At 43.6% G+C, this 20791-nt stretch overlaps 1 protein-coding gene across 2 annotated transcripts; it reads right to left on the minus strand.

Moving 5' to 3' along the window:
* Window positions 1–1458: 1458 nt before the first annotated feature.
* Window positions 1459–20298, minus strand: LOC118775957 (protein FAM219A-like). Of its 2 annotated transcripts, none has more exons than XM_036525949.1 (6): window positions 20052–20298; window positions 5954–6053; window positions 4165–4267; window positions 3707–3787; window positions 2348–2402; window positions 1459–1759 (listed from the first exon to the last, which is right to left on the minus strand). In XM_036525949.1, the coding sequence occupies exons 1-6, from the start codon at window positions 20292–20294 to the stop codon at window positions 1601–1603; spliced, it is 741 nt and encodes a 246-aa protein (XP_036381842.1). In that variant the 5' UTR covers window positions 20295–20298; the 3' UTR covers window positions 1459–1600. The 2 variants fall into 2 exon arrangements, with proteins under 2 accessions (XP_036381842.1, XP_036381841.1); XM_036525948.1 differs by having other exon boundaries at window positions 2327–2402.
* Between the last annotated feature and the right edge of the window lie 493 nt (window positions 20299–20791).

The following is a 20791-nucleotide window of genomic DNA, read 5'->3' on the forward strand; positions in this document are numbered from 1 at the left end:
TACTCCCTTTCATCATGGACACGAGTGCTATGCTTTGTAGGGGATGAGATGAGTCCTACAGAAAAGATGCTTTTAGAGGTTTCCTAGGCCATTCCATTTGTAAACTATACCATCCCAATCAGTGGGCTCACAGATCGGAAGCTGCCAATCTGTCTCGGCTGTGCAATTCACAGTGTGTCCTGTACCGTGTAGGCAATGTTTCACTGGCACCCAGATGAGTGCAACAATATTTACTGATGGAGAGAATGCTAAGATTTTCATGTCTGATGTTTGAAAATAGCAGCTTCTTCTTCACTTGTGCAACAACACAGCATGCAATGTTGTACACAATGTTTTGTTGTTGTTTCCTATTTTTTTTTTTTCAAAAGTCACAAAACCACACTGAAATGTTCAAACCCTACAAGGTTTCTCAGTTCCTGTCCTTTCACAGTGACTTCAAGAATACCGGTATATTTATGATGCCCACACACATTTTTTGGAGTCCAATGTAGTAAAAAAAAACAAAAACAAAACAAAAAAAAACATTAAAATGCCATAAATAAGTTCTGCATTATGTACATTCTCTCTCAATCATGCTGCTTTAACTTAAAAAACTGTAGAACATCAAAATCCCTGTGTGTGTTTGTGTGTGATTGTGTGTGTGAATGTGACCATTTAGTACAACATACCAGACATTAGATAAAGCATGTTCAATTAATTATTTTCACGTACACTGGGAAAATCTGAAAATGCCCGGAAACAAATCCAGATTATATTTCATTCACTTTACAGTCCCTTTGTCTCAGAACAATCTGTCACAGATCAATAAAATACTTTAAAACATTATAGAAAAAAAAAACAATGAACAAGAGCGCGTATCTGTCGGAACGCTGGTAAGCGCACGTACCGAGAGTGTGCTACAGAACTGCTTTCAGAGGCAGACAGAAGTGCTGAATTCCCAATATTTCCCACAATTCACAGGAAATAGGTAGGGTCAGCCTCCAGTTGCGTTTGCCCCATTTCTCATGCTTTCATTATAGTGTTCCCTCATACCTATCCTCTCATTCTGTCTGTTTCTTAAAGAAATTATTTCTTCAACATATACAATTGTACAATAGTTTCAAAGACAAAAAAGAAACCAAACAAACCAAAAACATGGAAGCAAAGTCTTTTCAGTGGGCAGGGTAGCTGTTGTCACATGAGCAACTACACCAGAAAAACTGTCATTTTTCTTTTTTCCTTTCTAGCTTTGACTTGACTAAAAGTTTACATAGTTCTTGACCTTTTTCATGTGTAATGTCACATTGTTGGCAAAGGGGTGGCACCAAGGTGGCCTTCAGTTTGGTTCCTCCCATCTCTGAAACACAGAGTGTACATATACATGTCCTACCATAGGAGGAAGCAGTGGCCGTTTTGTTTTCCTTTTTTTAATTTTTATCTTTTTGTTCTCCTTTTTAAATATTGATATTTAACATGTTGCCTGTCTTTTTATCATCATCATCATCACCATTACATTATTATTATTTTTTTTTAAATCATTGCTCTCTTTCGCCCTCTAGTAGCAAACAGAACTCACTGCAGACAGGCAGAGAGATGAGGGTTGGGAGGGGGCCCTTGGGGGCTACTGGATCTGACAGGCCGTGGAGGACGTGGCCTGGCAGCACATGCAGGTGGGGTTGACCGATTTGGGGGGGATGAGGTCGAGGTCTTCATCATCAGGGATTTCGTCCAGTCGATAGCCATCTTTCAGCAGTTGAATGTTCAGGTCTTGGTTTATCTGCTGCAGGAACAGAAAAGGCAAGAACTGATGTTACTATGCTGCCGTTATGATCGATACCATTCATTAATTTTAATTTCAACGCTCTCTCACTAGAGTGCACATCATACTTATTACTCAAGAAGCAACGTAATGCAGGACATTTCAGTGCTAACATCAATATTAGCATTACTGCTTTCACACTTGGGGAAATTCTCATTATAATCACAGTGGTTATTCATCATCATTATACATACGGGGTGACGCATCATAAAGGATCAAAATTACAAGCCAATTTCCCTACTTAAGCATCATTACAAAATGTGCAATGGATGGTGACATGAAGAATATTTTCAATTAAACCATGCGGGGTAAGCGTGCCTGCACTGGACATAAGGCTACTAGTATAAGTTATCGAAGATAAGTGATGTTAACTTTGATGGCGGCCATACACTGTGCATGTAAGTTTACAGATGTCACTTGTATGTACAGGTAAGTGGTATTGGCATGAATGGCACTGGTGCCCTGTCCTTATGAGGTCATAGGTGTAATGTATTGATGTAAGTGGTGTAGGCCGGGGTGTATAGGTACCTGGTCCCTCAGACATCTCACCTCGGCCGAGGAGTATCCTGACGAGGAATATCTGGACATGTCGAAGTCATCATCACTGAAAGGCAAGAGCAGGGACAGTGAGACGTCTGCATTGAGAGCAGTACACAGTGGTAGGGTCAGGTACTGCACTTTAAAGCAAAGCTGGTGAATGAATGAGAAGGCCAACAATGTACCTCCCTCAGTAACTAACGGTCCAAGCTGCGTTACTTCCACAGGTGAATATGATAATCAGAATTTGCATTTCAGCAGGGGTGAATTTTCACAGGGAACACTGATGATGGAGCCAGAGAGATCCTGTTACCACTTACAAACACGTACAGCCTAATACATTGTTCGTGTGTGCCTGTGTATATGTAGTGTATGTGTGTATGTGCATTTCTGTGTGCATGAATTCTGTAACATATTGTATGATGATGCAACTTCAGGCTAAACCTCATCTTTAAGAACCAGATTATGCAGGCGGCTCTTGGCCTGAGAGTTTCAATTAGTGGTGTTCTAATGTACAATGCACAAAGAACGCAAAGGAAGACATGGGGTGAAACCCGTAGGGAAGGAACGCAGGACTGACTTCTATTTAACTTTGGACACACTTTAGTCTGAACTATATTCTGATCAAATGGAGCATTCCGTTCGCTACTTTGTTTTTTACCCCCCCCCCCCTTTCATCAACAAAGGAGTCCTGCCATCCAGCAACTCTTATAAAGATGCAAATGTCCAGATCAAGTAAAATATGCAATTTACAGAGCATCTCCCCAAAGGGGTACTCCTGGTAGCATCAGAAGCTAATCTTATCTGACTCTGTATATGATAAAAACCAGTCCCCCCTGTATCACAGCTCAGATGTAATCAGAGCAATGATGAATTGCTAATTACCTGATGGCTGGCCAAGCTCTCCCCAGGGCAGAACCAAGGGCACCTATGCAGCCATTTGCATTTTGTAATTAGCGAGTTAAGAGTGTGTGATGAAACACCGGTCTGTGCATATAAAGAGCTGGAGTATCCACATACGAGCAGGGCCTCAATAGCTGGCCGCACGTTCTCTCTCCTCCATTCACTAGGGCTTCCTTCAATGCATGCTTCACAGCGTCAGATTTCCCAAAAACGTACGACAAATCATGGGAAGGCTATCCGACGAGAAAATGGACATTTCATTCTTGGAGATCACACTGGACAGATACCACAATGTTTTGTGTCGCAAGGACGTTCTTAATGTCTACAGCCATATTGCAGTGGTGCGAATCTTTGGTCGTGGTTCCAGGTTTTCTAGTCTGATAGGGTAAGATGCAGCTTATGGTTCTGATGAAAGGCGGGGGGTGCGGGTGGGGTGGCACGTCACAAACTCTCAAAGGGCTCTCCTACCTATCTGTGTCCAGCGCTACCAAAGGCTTCTCATCCGGACTCTGGTCTAAAGAGGAGTAGCCTTTATTGGGAACAACCAACCTGTGGCAGAGAAGGGCCGAGAGAGAGGGAGGGAGAGAGGAGGGAGAGAGAAAGGAAGGAGAAAAACAGAGGAAGGAATAAAGGCATGACAAAGGGTGAGAAAAGGAGTCAGATTTAAGTATTCCAAATTAAATTTTGCAAACTAATAGATATTGGATTCTAACGTAGAACATTCATCTGCATTGTGGTTTTCCACTTTTTTCCTGTTTCTCTAGCTCAGCTGACATCGTCATAGCAATTTTCTGAAATGGATGGACAAAATTATGCTGACATGTGCTTGATTCACAACAAAGACCTATTCTAAATCAGTATTTCGTTTAAAATTGTTTAAAGTCTAAAATAAGACTCCAAAATGAAGGCAGCACGAGTGGTCTCACCGTGTCCTGGCCATCACGTTGTTCTTCTTGGGTTGCTGGTTAACCGGGCTTCCCACGTTTCCATTCTTCAGCGAGCCCTTCCTGGCCAGCTCCCTCTGTTTCTCTGCCAATCACAGAAAAGAACAGAGTCTTAGACATCACCTGACCTTTGTCTCCTCCCACCAGCATAACATCACAGCCAATAGGGTGTTCTATGAACATAATTCCATGGTCAAACTGCACCGAGTAAGACCAGGATATCCGGGAAGAACAATTGGAATACACACAGGATGAAGGATCAAGTTGTTAATTACTTGTTATTGAGCCATTTTGTTTGACCACATTAGCATTTTTGGTATTTAGCTCTTGCATATTCATGTATTAGTATTATTACTACCATTATTATTGTAAATGTATATTTAACTCTTGGGTATGCATGTATTTTTAACTGTTTAGCATTTTGAAATCCATTTAGAAAAAGCAATTCCCTCTGGCCCTGCTGTCTTCTCAAAGAACAGCACAATACAGTATAATGACATTAACACAATTATCATTATTGTATACAGATAAATAAAGCATTGATTTTGTGGGTGACAGCACTTGCGTAGGTCTGAAGTGAAAGGGGGTAAAGTATGTTAATCTATAGTCCTACTAGAGCTATGGCAAATGCCACACCAAACCAAAGCAGCCATGTGTAAGAGAGGAATCCAGGGGTGGTGAGTGAGCCACTAACAGCAGGCAGGCAACCTACCTGAGTCTCTCATTCATAATTAACATTCATCAATATTCAGAAATATCAGTAAGGACCTCCCTGCAGAAAACTGCTTTTTACTTTTGTTTAATGTAGCAGCCTCACATAAAATAACTAACAAAGAGATCAGGTTATATAAAATGAGACTGATTATTTAGAAACAGATTTATAAACACTTTTTAAAATTAATTACATGCAAATTATTTTTCACCCTTTATTTAATTATGACTAAAACTATTTTATATGAAACACGCAAAGGCAGAGCAATTGCATCAGATGCAGCTGTATCATGCAAATGAACTCAGAAACAGTTTCAGGGGGGCTGTTTTCAAATGAGGGAGTGTTCCCTGCTGAGGCCTGAGCAGCCCCTCTATGACCTGCCCCTCCCAGCACCTACAACACATACCCGAGGCCGAACCTGAGCAAGGGCACCTTGCGCCTTTGATTTCTTATATTAAGACGGATTTTGCCGGTTTACACTGACGCTGTGGCACTACTGTGGCTCAGGGCGCTATTTCACTGCATATCTGAGCACGCTCAAATTGCCATGGCACAATTTGCCCTGTCCAGGGTGCCGCAGCTGAGGACACCGCACCGTGACTTCTGATTCAGTGCTTCCTTAATTAGAAAACACCGGCCCTTGACCCCAGCTGGATTATAGAACCACATGCCCAGAAAAATCTCTATTTCTACTGTGTCACACGCCTGCCATCACAAAGCATTATATCACATTATTAAATGATATAGTTATACCACATTATTTGCTTAGCAGATACTCTTATCCAGCCGTTTCATGGCTTAAATAGCAGCCATTTATTTACTGCAGCAAATCACTCCTCAAGGGCACAACAGCAGTGTCTGTCCTGGGAATCAAGTCCCGCCCCACTGCTTCTATTCAGCCAATGAGAGTGCGTGGAATGTTGGTTCCTCTGTAACCCATGGCAGCACAGAGGCCTTGGAGGGCTCCAGGACCAGACACGGGGCAGATGGATAGACAGAGAGGGAGAGACACAGAGATGGGCAACGGGTTGGTCTCTGAGGTCACGCAAAAGGACTCACCGATTTTCATCTGCAACGGGGAGGGTTTGTAGTTGAGTGCCACCGAGTCGCCCTCCCGTGTGTCCGAGTCCCCTTCTGAGGTGGAGGAGGCCGCTGGGTCCTGCGCAGATGCAAAAGCACAGTGGTTAGACATGCTGGATATACAGACAGAGAGAGGGGTGCAGCAGTGAAAATGAGCAGGTACTGTCAGTCAAACATGTCTGTTTATGCTCCCGTGTTGCAAAGAAAAGGGTAGCAGGTAACCTGAGCCGTGCATACACACACACAGCAACAGGTTCCACCCTCCGGTGTGACGGCAGCTCATGCACTGCGTGATCCTGGTCTGACAAGAGCTGTGCCACAGCACTGCCAGTGGGTGGCTGGAAACACCACACAGCTCATACAGGAGCCCCAAGAGAGGCCCAGCAGTTTCTGCAATTTCCAATCCTCTCTCATCCACTCTGCCTCCACCCGCATTACAGAAAACAGGAAGTTTCATCTGAGCTGGAGAAGCTTCCCAAAGCCCAGTGCCAGAGACCTCTCCCTAAACACCTCCTGTGAGACTCTGAATGTCATCCAGCAAAGAGGAGAGAGAGTGAGAGGGAGGTTGTGTTTTTTGTTGTTTTGTCAAATTCTACTGTTTAGGCTGGGGTGGGTTGTTGGGGTGGTAAGTTGGGGGCTACTTACTGCACAGAAAGAGAGAGGGAGAGCAAGAAACAGCAAGATCCGGGAGGAATAAGGAGAGAACAACAGAGATTGCACAGCCTCTTTATATATATATATTACTCAAACAAGAGTTGAATTCATTTGTTGTTGGTAAGGAACTCTTAATTCCAATACGATCTGCATCAAAAAGATACCATTTATAGTGGCGTCTTGCCTTTAAAATCCCAGCGATGCAGCCTCCCTTGCAGCCAGATGGATGCCGGTACAGATTTTACAGTGCACATTAGGCATTGCAGTTGTAATTAAGTATTTAACTGGCAAGGACTGCAGCACATACCCCTTAACATCATGCACCAATTCAGCCAGGAGACACGCTTCACTGCAAGGCAGTGAAGTTATACAGCACTGAAGATAATGCACCACTTTCTCAGTTTGTCATGGACTGTTCTAGAAAGCAAGTTTGTAAGGCTGCTGCTTAATATTCTGTGGTGACTATGTACTGAGGACGGAAGGCAAAGTCTTGCTTCATGTTACAATATACCGAAGACTGCATTGTTCCGTGATAACCTGTGCACCAGCATGTTTGTTATGCTGCTTGGTTAGAGAAAACCTGAACTGACCTGCAACACAAGAGAGAGAGGGGGAGAGAGGGGGAGAGAGGGGGAGAGAGAGGGGGAGAGAGAGGGGGAGGGAGGGGGGGAGAGGGGAAGAGAGAGGGAGAGAGGGGGGGAGGGAGGGGGAGAGAGCGGGAGAGAGAGGAGAGAGGGGGAGAGAGGGGGAGAGAGGGGGAGAGAGGGGGAGAGAGGGAGAGAGAGGGGGAGGGAGGGGGAGAGAGGGGGAGAGAGAGAGAAAGAATGCCAACTTCACAAGTAAGAACTCTGTGATAAAACGTAAGGGTTAAGACAGATTAATGGTATTGTTATCAGCAATAGAGATCTTTAGGAGTGCCTGACTCCTAAAACAAATTCTGGCAAAATTTCAACTGTCTTTGAGTACAGTATTTCACGTTAAAAATGCAAGCTTGCAATTGATTTGAAATGTTAAAGGGAACCAGAAGGCAGAGCGTTGAATCTTCGCTAAAAAAAAAAGATGGAACAAAATCCGTAACATTATTCATCTCCTATGTCTATTCATATTATACCAAGATTGCAAAAATGACCTTAAAAATCCAATACTGATTGGACTTTATTCAGTATCAGCCATTCTAGACTGGGTGTCAGCAAATTCTTAACACCTCAACATTTTTTAACTCTTCTGTTTACATAAGCCATTCTTGCTCCATATATATTTGTATTGAAAAAGCTTGCGGTAGATCTATTTTCAGCAACCTTTGCCAATATAATCAAGTAAAAAGGTTTGAGATCCTTAAAGATGCAATTTGAGCATAATCTGTTATCTACTATTATTGTTTAATATTATAAGTGACAAGCTTCAGGAATCAACACCAGATGTGATCTGACCAACAGACATTAACAAAGAAAAGCCCACTAGTGCTGTAGTGATGTCACAGTTGAACTCCCTGAACAGAAAGTGGAATCTTGCCTTTCCTTATATGGCCATTACAGGCTATTCATGGAATCTAACAGGACTAAGACCTTATTTCAAGTTGCCCTTGGACACACATTAATCCTGACCTCATCAAAACTCACACACTTTGACTCCCTTTACCTGACAGATGGATTGCGATTTGACAGAGTGAACGCTATTTGTGGGGAACCAGGTGGTGGGGTGTGATGCGGTGTGGTTTTTCACATTAGGAGAAGTGACTGTCATGTTCACCTGAAGCAATGGAGCTCTGAGAAATATCGACTCAGCTGTGCTTGTCCCAGAGCATTCAGTGCACTAAAAAAGCCTGCTTCCAGGACACAGCAGCTGGAAAAAAAAAACGTTGCAGACCTGCCACACGTGGAAATCAACCAAAAGCTTAATCGAAGGTTTGGGGACGACCCCAGCTGTCTCGTGTATTGTGCGCGGTACGTCCCCAAAAGCGCCTGTCCTTGGACCGTCGGCAGAGGGGAGGTGAGCCTGCAGGACTGCTATTGATTCACCTCATTAGCTTGCTCGTTTCAGTCCTCATTCTCAATTTGTTCCTGACTGTTTCAAGGGCGTTGCTCACTTTGAATGAAGGCAACAGTATGGGGGTGGAAAAGAAAGACACGCTCTACCCCAAATTCCACAATGTTCAAGCAGAATTTTACATTTCTATAGGACGTTTTCATCATATAGAATGGAACACTATTTAGAAAGGATTCTAAATATGTAGCAATACATGCTTTATTAGAGTATGTATTTGAAAAAAATCACACCATAATAACCATTATTATTATCATGGGATCATGCATCATGGGAATTGAATGTGAACTCCCAGCATCCTCTCTCCTCTGCCCCACACCATCACAGGAGTGATCATAAAGGTCCTTGCACACCTCATGCAATATGGGTGTGGGGAAAGTGTTCAGCCACCACTCCACAAACAGGCCTCATTATTTCAGCCCACAGACCTGCTCCTGTTAGAAAATCACCTGGAATGGAAACTGTACGAGCATCAACAGCAGGCCTGTGCCACATAATGGGCCGCACACAGCCTGCATACGTTTTCACAGGGCAAAGGCACATCTCTGCTGAGCATGGTAGGTCCAACCAGCACTAACAGTGATTTTTTTTAAACAGACTGAGGAATATTAAAAGCTGGATGAGGTGTTTGTGCATCTGGAGTTCTCTGCTTCACCAATTTTTTAAACCTACTGAGTAGGAGATATAAAGCATAGTTTCTCATATTTACAACAAACCTTTAAGCAACAACACCTGCGGGGATGAGCTGACCACAGGGAAGAAATTATATTTGGAAGGATAAAATGATCAAACAGAAACACTGCCTGTTAATGCTCTCGGTTTGCATTGTGCTTTGCTGCGTTCCTCTGGGGATCGCCTGGGTCTCAGCGCATCACAGGGAAGGTCACAGGAAGCAACAGCCACAGCAGGGTGCTCCTATCAAACGGCTCAGCTCAGCACAAACATGAATATGCTACATACCACTACATATTCAGGCCAGGACATTCATTTGATAAAGAGCTACATTAAACACCTCTTCCAGGAATTCCATTTGAGGGCAAGAGCAGTGGTTTTTCTCCCAAACCCAAGATGGTGACCCAGACCGCACCTGGCTGAACTGATGATTCTGTACCTTCTGCTTGGGTGAACCATGAATTAGTAATGAATAATCCTGGCCATTACACCCACGCACTTATTTTCACCAAACACCAATTAAACCAGAATTAACATTTTTAAGGCTAAACAAATGCAATCACTGATGCCTGGAGTCGTGATCATTAATTTCACTGTCCATCAATCTGACAGTCCATTAAACACTGCCATATCAAAATGATTAGGCGACAGCATGCAAAAGTATTAGGCTTGAGGTAGCCAACCCTCCTCCATCTTAGTTTCAATAACAAACTACAAATCAAAAAGCTTGCGACAGCCTATTGGGAAGAGGCTAGAATGTAGGTGGTTAAGACTATCTACATACTATCTACATGACTGCCCTCTATATGATTGCTCTGTGGTTGAGCACCCCTGGGACATTTCCAAACAACAGGATCTCAATGTTGTAACTAGTGGGTCTCATTTTATATTGTGGCAAATGAATCAGTGTTTGAAATGCTATGATGCACCCTGCATAAGGCTACACCTAGCCAAGGATTACTGGGTTGCTTCAGAATACAGCTTTATTGCTGTCACAGCAAAGGCCACATGTATGATCAGAGGACTTCCCGTGGACCTCCAGCTAAATGAAATCATCATGGCTGCTGCTGAAACAGAGAGTGCCAGACTGGAGAGGAACACGTCGCACTTCAGATGTGGCGATGCTGCTTCAAATACAAAAGCCTACAAGCTGCTCAAATTCTTTTATTAAAATTCTTTTCTTTTATTAACCTGCAACATCCAATTATGAGACAAAACAGTAACTGAGAGTGAACTAGCGTCTGTTCTGAGGCAAACATAATCTCATAATTATGCTTTTTTTCCCATCTGCATCTGAATTTCGTCTCTCATGGACAGTCTGTATTACCACTAAAAAATCATGTGCTGTTCCTTGGTTTTAAATGGGAAAGGGACTCACTGCCCAGAGCTACCATCCTCCTCCCTCCCTCTAATCCTACGCAGCAACACACTGCATATACTTTGTTTCTAAGAGACAGAAGGGAAAACAGTCAGAAACTGTGTGACTCCATGTCTGCATGACTAACTCTCTGACTGTGTGTGACTGTGTAACTCTGGCTTTGCGACTGAGCGACTCTCTAACTGTGCGTGCCTCTGTGACTGTGTGTGACTGAGAGTGTGTGACTGTGTGATTGTCTGACTCTGCGACAGAGATTGTGTGAGTCTGTGACTGAGAGATTGTGTGACTGAGTCACTCTGTGACTGCGGCTGGGAGATCCTGAAACTGAGTGACTCAGCCCCTGTGTCTGTAGCTCGGAGCATGTGTGCTTTGCTCTGTCTGAACAGCACAATATGGGCCAGAGATTCTGCTCACTAAACTGAACTCATCCCACCATGGCAGCCCTACAGGCTGATTTGTGAAGCACATGTTCAGCTGTGATGGTTAAAGTACACACAGATCCCCGCAGACTGATCTCGAAATCAAATGCCTTTGCACATATCTGTGATGTCTTTGGGCCCTTTTCATTTTTCTCTCATCTCCCTCTTTCGTTGCGTCTGTGAAGATTTGTGTCCTTATTCTGTATCCACATTGTGTCTCCTGAATGCTAACAGCGTGACGCATACATATGGTTGATGGGGAAAATGAACTTTACATTACAGCAAAGCAGGAGAACAGTTACCATAATAACTGCTGAGACCAAACTCCCTCTAATGCTATTCAGGTCAGATTCATCTTAGTCCACAGAGAGAAGAGATGATTATTTGGTTGAGTGTATCAAAATGGCTTAATCTTCCTATAGCTGGTTTGAAACAAGTCTCTCTGGGCTTTAACGTGCCTTTCTTTAAACCAAATAAGCAAACTTGCTGTAAAATCCTTTTGTATTTTTCTGGTAATTCCGTAAGGCTTGGCATACAACAATAGATATGGTGAGGGGTGGATGGTCACACCCCTCATTGCCTTTTAAGAGCTGGGTTTTTCCCTGCTTGGTCAAATGCTTGGAGCTAAGTTTATGACATCATCTTCTAGAGACAGGGTACAGAACCCGTACACAGAAGGTAATAATTCTGCATGTATTACAGCTTGCTCCATGATATCCAATTAGCTGCTCTAAAGCATTCTCCATTTTCTCAAAAGGTAACTATCAAACATTAAAAATAAGCACATAACAATCTCAGGTGGAACTGAAGGTGCTGTTGCTGACTGTAAAGCCAATTATACAACTCCCATCTGTTCTCCCATGAAAGCCTGCGTGGAAACAAACTGTTCCGGGATCAGTTCATTGATTTGCTATCCTTCTCATGCAGCCTTTATTCTCAGACCAACAGGGGTATTGAACATTTCAAAAAGGTAGATTGTGCAAGCCATTTCACCTTTACACTCTGCAAACAGAACCCGAGGACACAGACAGGAACAAGCTTGTAACAAAAGTTGCTTCCTATACAGCAGCTTAAGACTCTTCAGCTCAGTGCAATGCCAGACCGCAGTCACGTCCGCAATTAGGGCTGCACAATATAGCCGTCGCAATTTCCTTTTAGTCATACCTGATGCAGGAGCATACCTCCAGTTTTCTGAGGCTACGTAAAATGCTCCCGGGGGAAAAACGCCACTCGTATCTATTCAATGTTAATATAACAGCAACCGCACTATGCTGCTTCCATGTGGTAGATACAAACACACGGCTACAAAGATAAAGACTGAAAACATATGCTATGTGTTTTTCAAAGCTAACAGGTAAGTTAACCAACATATAGATACAAGTGATATTTTTCTGCCCTGGAAGCATTTCACTGAACTTTGGAGGTGTGCTCCTGCATCAGGTATGACTAAAGGGAAAAAAATACGGGAAGAAATCTAAGGCCACATGATGGGGATAGCTGTTATTGCACTAAACATAGCTATTCGATATATGGCGACGGCTACATCGTGCAGCCCTAACTGGCATGCTAGCTCTGCTCTCCTGGTCACACAAAGGAGGCCATCGCCATGCATACAGGCACACCACATCTCTCTGTATGCACGAGCTTCCTCATCTTCCCTCCATTCTGAGACAGAACAGACTCTTCCTCTCTGCAAAGCTTACGCAACATCAGACAGCTAAGACTAAGGTGTGTACTTATAAACACGGAACAGACAGAAGAGAGGAATAAAAAGAGGACGTTCTTCAGAGAAAGGCGGAAGGGAGTATCCGTCTTTAGTTACTCAAACATTATACTGTATAACTAATATAAATGTAGTGTATATGTTGCATGGTTATACTGATATGTGTATTAGAAAGTTACTCATGCATCATTGTACTGTATCATAGTACAAAAACAGTGAATAACATGCTGTAAAACCCTGTGTTTATCTCCCATGGGGAGACCCCGGGTCCAGACGGGATCTTCATCTCACGGTTAATGACCAGCTGTAAGTTTCAAATTTCCCAGCTCCAGATGGCAATCTGCACATATTCCTCCCTTTAAGCTAAAGCCAGCTTTCGTGTTTCACCGGTAACCTGCATTTGACTTTGTTAACAGAGGACTCTTTACATAAACACCATTTCAGATGACTTCAGTTGAACGAACCCGTCTTCAAAAGAGAAAGAAGCCTTGGATGCAGGGGCAGATTGTGGCCTCCAGGGAGCGTGCGGCAGTTGCAGTGGATTACTAATGTCTGGCCCCACGGGTGAATTCCCCTTGGAGTCGGGCAGATTTGGGCTCGCAGGCTACAGTCCCTTCCAGGCTGCCACTGCTGCTGAATCTATATTCATTTACAGACGTGATGAATGTGGAGGGAATGGGGATGTGGGGAGGATCGGGTGTGGTTGCATCTGTGTGTGTGTGTCTGTGCGCACTGATGTATGAGCATATGTGTGTGTGCAGTTGTGTGCGGATGTGGGGGGGGGGGGGGGTGTGAGTGGGTACAGTCAAGTATGGGGTATGGTGTGTCTGTGAGGTGCGGTTGTATGCAAATGTCTTTTGGGGGAACAGGAGTTGGTGGCCTTGTTGGAGAATATCCACCCTTTGCCTCGAAACAATGTTCTTCCAAAAAGAAAACAGGCCCAGACAAACAGACTGCAAGTGTTCACAAGAGCCACCCAGCTGCACTTCATTAGTCCTGGCCCGCAAGCAGCAACACTTGTCCAAAAAGACGCAGAGTGAAGCTGCTCTTCCCAGGCTAATTTCTCCCAGGGTTTATAAAATATGTGCTTAATGCTTCCAGCATAACAGAAAAATATTCTGATCAGAAAAATCTGCTGAGGAACAGCACCTTGTCTGGATCAGATCGACACAGTGCCGAGTAGCAGATCAGTGAGATTTAGAGTACATGTTTGAAAATGAGAAAGATAATGTCCTCCTTCAGTGCTTCCTGTTTCTCTGACCCTTGTAGTTCATCTGCATGAACTTCAGAACACTGAGCCTTTGAGAAGTTGTTGGGAGCCAAACAACTAATGATAAACATTTGTGGTTTGTGATGTGGTTTACTGCTGATGTCTCTACATAAGACTGTATCTGTGCCACTTGTCCATTCTCCATTACTCTGTGCAAGGAGCAGTACAGTAATTCCTCTGTGGGACAGGTGCAGATTACCACACTTCCCTTTGCACTGGTGCAAACCTTTCCGAGCCCAGACCTTGATTTCATTCTCCAGCCGAAAGCTGTCAAGCCCCACCTCCCTGAACACTTGCAGGACATCCTGACAGGAACAGAGAAGGATCAGCAGAGATGAAGCAGTCTCAGCTGTAACAGCTTGTGTAATTTTTCAGCACACACTGTTTCTGCAGAGGGTAGCAAGATGCACTGGTTAAAGCACCCCCAAAGGCGGTCCTGTGAGTTCCCTCTTTACGCTAGCTTTTGCTCCTATTGATCTCCATTCCAAGATTGTAGTGATCTGATAATTGATCTGCAGTCTGAATTAGCCACTTGAATGAGCCATGTGACCTCAAAGGCCACATGACATCATCAACAGCTTTATGCAGCATGAGTATTGAATATTCCATACTTAGGGTTAGCTAATCAATCAAATCAACTCTAGGACAATCCATGTATCCATTTTCTGTGATGTGGCAGGTTTGCTCGGTTGCTACACTTTTGTGCTCCTACTTTGCAAGTCTCTGAACTACAGCATCTGCTAAGTCATGTGCTGCAATGGGAATTATCTATTGACTGACTGGCTGACTGACAAACACACCTGAAAGCTTTATGTCTGGACACCTGTTTACAGAAGCTAATCACCTGCCATTTCTGCCCATGAACATGGAGGCTGGATACAAGGCAAATGGCCCAAACCTGCTTCCTTTGAAAATCAGTTTAAAGACAAAATCATAAAACTGCGCTTAAATGCATATCTGCAGAACTTCAGCTAATGAAGAGACTACCAGGAAGAAAAAGCAAATGTTCACAAGAAGGATGGATGGTCAGATTGGGAAACTAGGACTAGGAGAACTTTAATAGCCCAATGGTGGCTTTCACCAAGATGTCACGAAACTTAACAGTCTTTTACAGTAGCAATGTGATGAAATCAAAGGGCATAGGGAAGGTAAGGGATCACAAAGCCCATCATTACATTGCATTACATTATATCAACTGCATGGGAATGACGACAAAACTCACAGAAGTTAAACACTGGACTTTCGATGTGAGGGAGGTGCTTAAGAGGCTATGCCCCACCCAATATGTCTACAATCTCAAGCTCTTGTCATTGCAAACCTCACCAGCACACAGTATGTGGCACACATGCTGACCTTATATACCGATATGACATGCTGTGGTGTGAACATACCTGGTTATTAGTGTACAGCACATTGGCAATACCTGATTATACACAGTGAATGAGGCAGGAGACATACCTGATTACTGTACTCTGCATTTATGTGCTTCTCTGTAGTACCTCAAGGCATGCCTGGTATAACTGACATTCTGTTCAGCTTGTATGAGTGAACTGCCCAGAAGGAAAGGGGACAGAGGAGTAGAACTTCATGAGCTTAAAAATGGGTGGATTGATCATGTGTCATCAGTGACTCACTGATCAGAACCAATCATAGTGTCTTATTATGGAGCAAAGTCTTTTGATTAGTTGATTCAGGTCAGTGACAGACTTCACACTGTAGCTCTACCTTTTTTTGGGGTTCATGGAGCCTCCCTTTCCCATCACTGGATTTGAAACGACACCTCTTCATGGAATCTAGTGTCCCAAACCGATACTTTTTCCCCCAGGATCCTTCTGTCACTCCTTCTCAGTTGCTGGCCTCTGAAATAAGGCGGCTTTCGATGAGTCTTCCTTTCGAAGCCTTTTTTGTGTGGATGGGTCACATGACACAGGCAATTGCTGACACAGCAGAAACGTGTCTCGCAGGGAAAGCATAGCCGTCTATGTCATCCACCAATCCCATGCTCTGCTTTGTGCCACATGTGAAGCGAGCAGACAGGGCCGCTGATTGCCAGTCACAGAGCATATATCACCTCCAAAGCCTGCTATTTTCTACTTCCTGGTTAGTTGAGACTCAACAAAACTAGAAACATCTTGTTGATGAAGCCCCCCCCAACAGCTGCTATTTTCACAAATGAGTTTGCATGGGTCAGCAAAACGGTATTCAGATTCATAATTCACTGCTTACAGGAGACTACATTTACAGGACAAGGGCTACATGGTAGAAAGCCACTGCCATGCCTTGTAAATCCAGGCCCTGGTTAAGCTTTTTAAAGACTGAGAATTAGGGCTTGTCTTCACAGCCTACTGAAAACCAAACAAGAAACCAATAATTGTTTCAGACACTGGATGAGATGAGGTAAAATTACCCTAACAATCTTCACCCAGGTAATGCGGTACAAGTTCCCCATTCTACCTGATCTGTACAAAAAGGCCCAGATGTAAAACAAGATATACTATACATACACTGTGTTCACTTCACTGTGTTCAAGGTGTCTGTCGTGATTCCATTTCCTGTTCAGATTTTTCAGTTGGGGCAGAATTAACAGACAGAGACTAATTCCAAAAACCCGACAGGAATCGAGTCCCAAATCTGGATAATCCTGCAAAGTGACATCTGTGGTTGATATCATTTAAAGAACAGACTTTTCTAAAGCGGCATATTTGACAGGCGGGTGTCAGCGGAATAAATTGACTCTGTTTCACACAATGAAGTCATTTGCGTGACAAAGGCCCGTCACTCCTCGTGCCCGGCGGAACAGCTGTCTGCGGGAGTCTCTGAAACCCCTGGGCTGGGTGACATCTATGTCCTCAGCCCATTCAGAAAACGTTCAGCCGCCAACCTTGCGTCGCCGCAGGAAAACACGAATACTGGGCTGCCATTTCACGTCACACCCTCTGTCTTCCCCCTTATGAACACTAATCTACTGACTCTGCCCCTGTGATCAGCTCCGACCTGGCAGGCTCACGTATACACCCTTTGCTCTGTGTCAAATGGGCTGCAGCTCTGTGCTGACTGGGTCGGAGGATGGGGCCATCTGCTCCATGTAGTTGTGCCTCACCAGCGAAGCACTCTGTTCTCAACACAATATAAGTAAGAGCCACACTGATTCTTAGACAATGTGTTATGTTAAGTTCAGGGACCACCAAACTCATGATGATACGAGAGGTGAGAGTGTAAAAATAATGCACACAGAAGTATCTCTTTAAATTTGTTTTCTCAAAGGTGACAACAGAGCACCAAGCTGGCTAAATACATGATGTCCTATGATTTTAGGAAGGTGACAGGTGTTTTTTTTTTTTAAAGCAGAGCAGCCCAAGGACGCTAACGTCCTCATGCGCAACCAGGAGCTGTCATTCAGTGCACATCTGTGACCTTTCTGCTGTCTGCCTGTCTCAGAATCAGTGACCACATTAGAGCCAGTGAATCCCCATCGCTCTGACAGTGACAACATGGCTGCTTACACTCTGGAGGAATCTGCCCCCAAGCTGCACAGTCGCACGATAACCTCCAGACAGCACAGCTATAAAGGTACGCCAGAGGAGCAACTTCTCCCAAAACTGGGACGTTAGCACTTCCATCGGTGTATTCAGTCAACATGTCTGCGCTGCTGAAATGAGAATTATTCTGCATTACCACAGTGACTTTAACCATCTCTTGCCAATTACAAATGGAGGGATAGGCTACTGATAAAGAAGAAAAAATGATATTAAGGACACTGGAGCAGGAGGGATAAAAATACGTACAGGCCCACATATCCAATTTCATGCAAAGGCTACAGTATGATTAAAATAAGCAGTCTGGCCAACAACTGGAACCAACAGAGAATTCCATGTTCCTATCTAAGATATTTTTCTATTTTCAGTTAAAAAATAATTAATAACAGCTGTTGAGACCCATAAAAATGAAATATTTTACCACGTTAAGAGTCATGTACCTGACAGTGCTGGGTGCAAGAAGAATGAGTTCTATGATTAAGAAATGGAATTTGAATAAGAGTGACCTATAACAGTATAAACTGGTGGTTATAACCATTGCAAACGGTGCATTAAAAAGAAGTCCACAATGCCTTTCCTGTCAGATTAAAAGCACTTTACTGTCTCCCTGTAACATATCCTGTGAACCAGGCACTGAATTAGCTTCACACTGCCTGAGAAAGGCTCTCTTTGAAGGTCATGTCACCCTGGTGAGAGTAAAAAAAAAAAGAAAAAAAAAAAAGAACATGTGACATATGACATCAAAGGTGTGCGATGTACAGATGTGATCCTTGTGCCCCTGTGAGCAGTTTAGCAGGTGAGACAGGGGGATACAGCCTTTCATATGGCTTTGCATTCATCTTCCCCAAAGATATGCAGCAGCATTGACAGGGACTGATTATTTCTCTGCTGATTCTAATGGACCACGCTGTGTTTTGCACCTTTTCATAGGCAGTGTTCTTGTCTGCAGTGGCCCTTGTTGACATGGATTTAAGGTGGGGCACTGCTGTTAAGCCCTCAACCGAGGCATCCTATTTCAGTTGTTACTGTAAAAAATTGAACTGTATAATCATATAACAGAATGTGCTGCCTGAAATGTGCACACCCCAACTGAAAAAAGAAAAAAACAACAATTAAAAATTAAGTTCGGTAACTGTAAACAACGCCATCATATGTGTTCTCCTACACAGTTAAAATCAAAATGTTATATTAACCAAATGCTAATGGCTCGTCACCTTATTGCTGCAGTAGAAAGACACAGCTTCCCCCGATTACGTCTGATCATCGCAAATAAACAAAAGGCAGCGAGCATCAAGCTGACAACATGTACCAGCTGGAAAAGGCCGTGGAAGACGCAGATGACAGCGACGTAGGAATCCCCGAGTTACTGTAGCTAGAGCAAACCGAGGCCTGGGCGGCTTCAACCATACAATAACCCTGACGAAACGTACTGCGCTCACAGAGAATCCCGACAATCCGGCGTCTCCAGCAGCATCGAATTAGACAGATACAGTACCGCTGCATCCGACACGGATGACCGCAAGGAAAGAGGCACACGACTGTATTTTTTTTTTTTTTTTTTTTTTGCCAGCTGCTATTGTACAGCTAGTCAACACGATAAAGCAAACAGCCTGTGTTTTAATAAAAAATAGTGAAAAAGCTGTACCGAGGCGTGAGAGGGAAAAGAAGCCATGGGTGGCCAATCGAGCGGGTTGTGCATCACGGAGTCTCCGCATGATGAAGTAATCTGGCTACAGTGATGGTTAAGTACCGCTCACTTCCCTCGAGTCCCCCTCGTTCGGTTTGCTAATCTGACACAGACACCGCCTATGCACGCAATCTACCTCGGATCTGTGTGATGACAAAATTAAAACAAATCTAAGAGGCCTCCGCGCCATACTGCTACAATTTCCACCTGTCATCCGACACGCATCCAGAAATGACGGGGTTATACTGTAGCTGCTTGTTGTCTCTGTGAAAAACATCATATCGAAGTCTCCATTAACAATGTAAGGGAATAAGCAGCATCTGCTTAGTACTGCAAGAACATCCATAATGATTATTAGGTCGCCAGCAAAATAATCCTGTGTATCAGGGTGCAGCGCTTTAGTGTTATCATATCAGATCTGCCCTTCTGTTCAGATACCATAAACAGATTGAAGCCTGATAGCCGTAATGTCTATCAAGAATTTTAGTATAGCTATAACATTGAAGCTAACATCAACTACTTAACATTAGCTACCCACAGAAGAGGCAACAGGAATATTTACTTTAAAAAGAAACACCAGGAACGGAATATTAAATCAGGATTACAGTCCTTAAAGTAAATGTTCATACAGACATGAAAATGTAACGTTATTTATCACGCACAGCTAGCAACGCAGATAGCGGTACTGCACTCACCAAAGGCTGCATCTCCGATTGAACTGTAGGCACTTGGAATCTATCTATTTCTTCCATCATTTTGGCGGCGCGCTCCTCCGGTCGTCGTTGCCTCGATTTTATTCCGTTATTACTCGTTTGTAACGTATAACTTACACACTCTGAGGAATTCGGTTTGTTTAGATCTTCGCTGGGCTCGACGCTTCTCCTCTCTGCCTCATCCCACCAGCAAGAATCAGCGGTGACCAAGCGGTGACTCAACATCCCACTTCCGGGTCCGGGAGCTCCAGTCTCACCACGGCGTGGCCACACTGAATTACCAATCCGCGCTGTTAGCCTCTTTACTTATTCATGACGGTGCAGCCAATTAAACTGAACAACAACAGCGGTACTAATAATACAGAGAAAACAAATACTACCACCATAAAAATGATAATTAACAACAGCAGTAACGATAATATACATATATTATCAATAACAACAACAACAACAAAACAATACTACTACTATTACTACTACTACTACTACTACTACTACTAATAATAATAATAATAATAATAATAATAATAATGTTTATAAAATTAATAGTAGTGGTAGTTGTATGTACTGGCAAAGGCGGGATTTGATGGACATGAACATGAGGTTTTCACGCCGAAGGGAAAGAACACAGTAAGCATAGGGGTTTCACATGAGACACATAAGGAGGAAGCAAGGCCAGAACGTGTGTGTTTATAAGAAACGCGTGTGAAGGTCTAGTTGTA

This window comes from Megalops cyprinoides, chromosome 4 (assembly GCF_013368585.1).
Source record: "Megalops cyprinoides isolate fMegCyp1 chromosome 4, fMegCyp1.pri, whole genome shotgun sequence".
NCBI classification, from domain to species: domain Eukaryota; kingdom Metazoa; phylum Chordata; class Actinopteri; order Elopiformes; family Megalopidae; genus Megalops; species Megalops cyprinoides.

Excerpts from the sequence above, each read along its gene's own strand:
- LOC118775957 (XM_036525948.1), bottom strand. The coding sequence starts at position 20,294 with ATGTTGAGTCACCGCTTGGTCACCGCTGATTCTTGCTGGTGGGATGAG. Across the intron at positions 4,268-5,953 it reads CCCGTTGCAGATGAAAATCG|AGAAACAGAGGGAGCTGGCC; the intron begins GTGAGTCCTTTT and ends TGTGATTGGCAG. Across the intron at positions 1,760-2,326 it reads TGAGATGTCTGAGGGACCAG|CAGATAAACCAAGACCTGAA; the intron begins GTACCTATACAC and ends CTGTTCCTGCAG.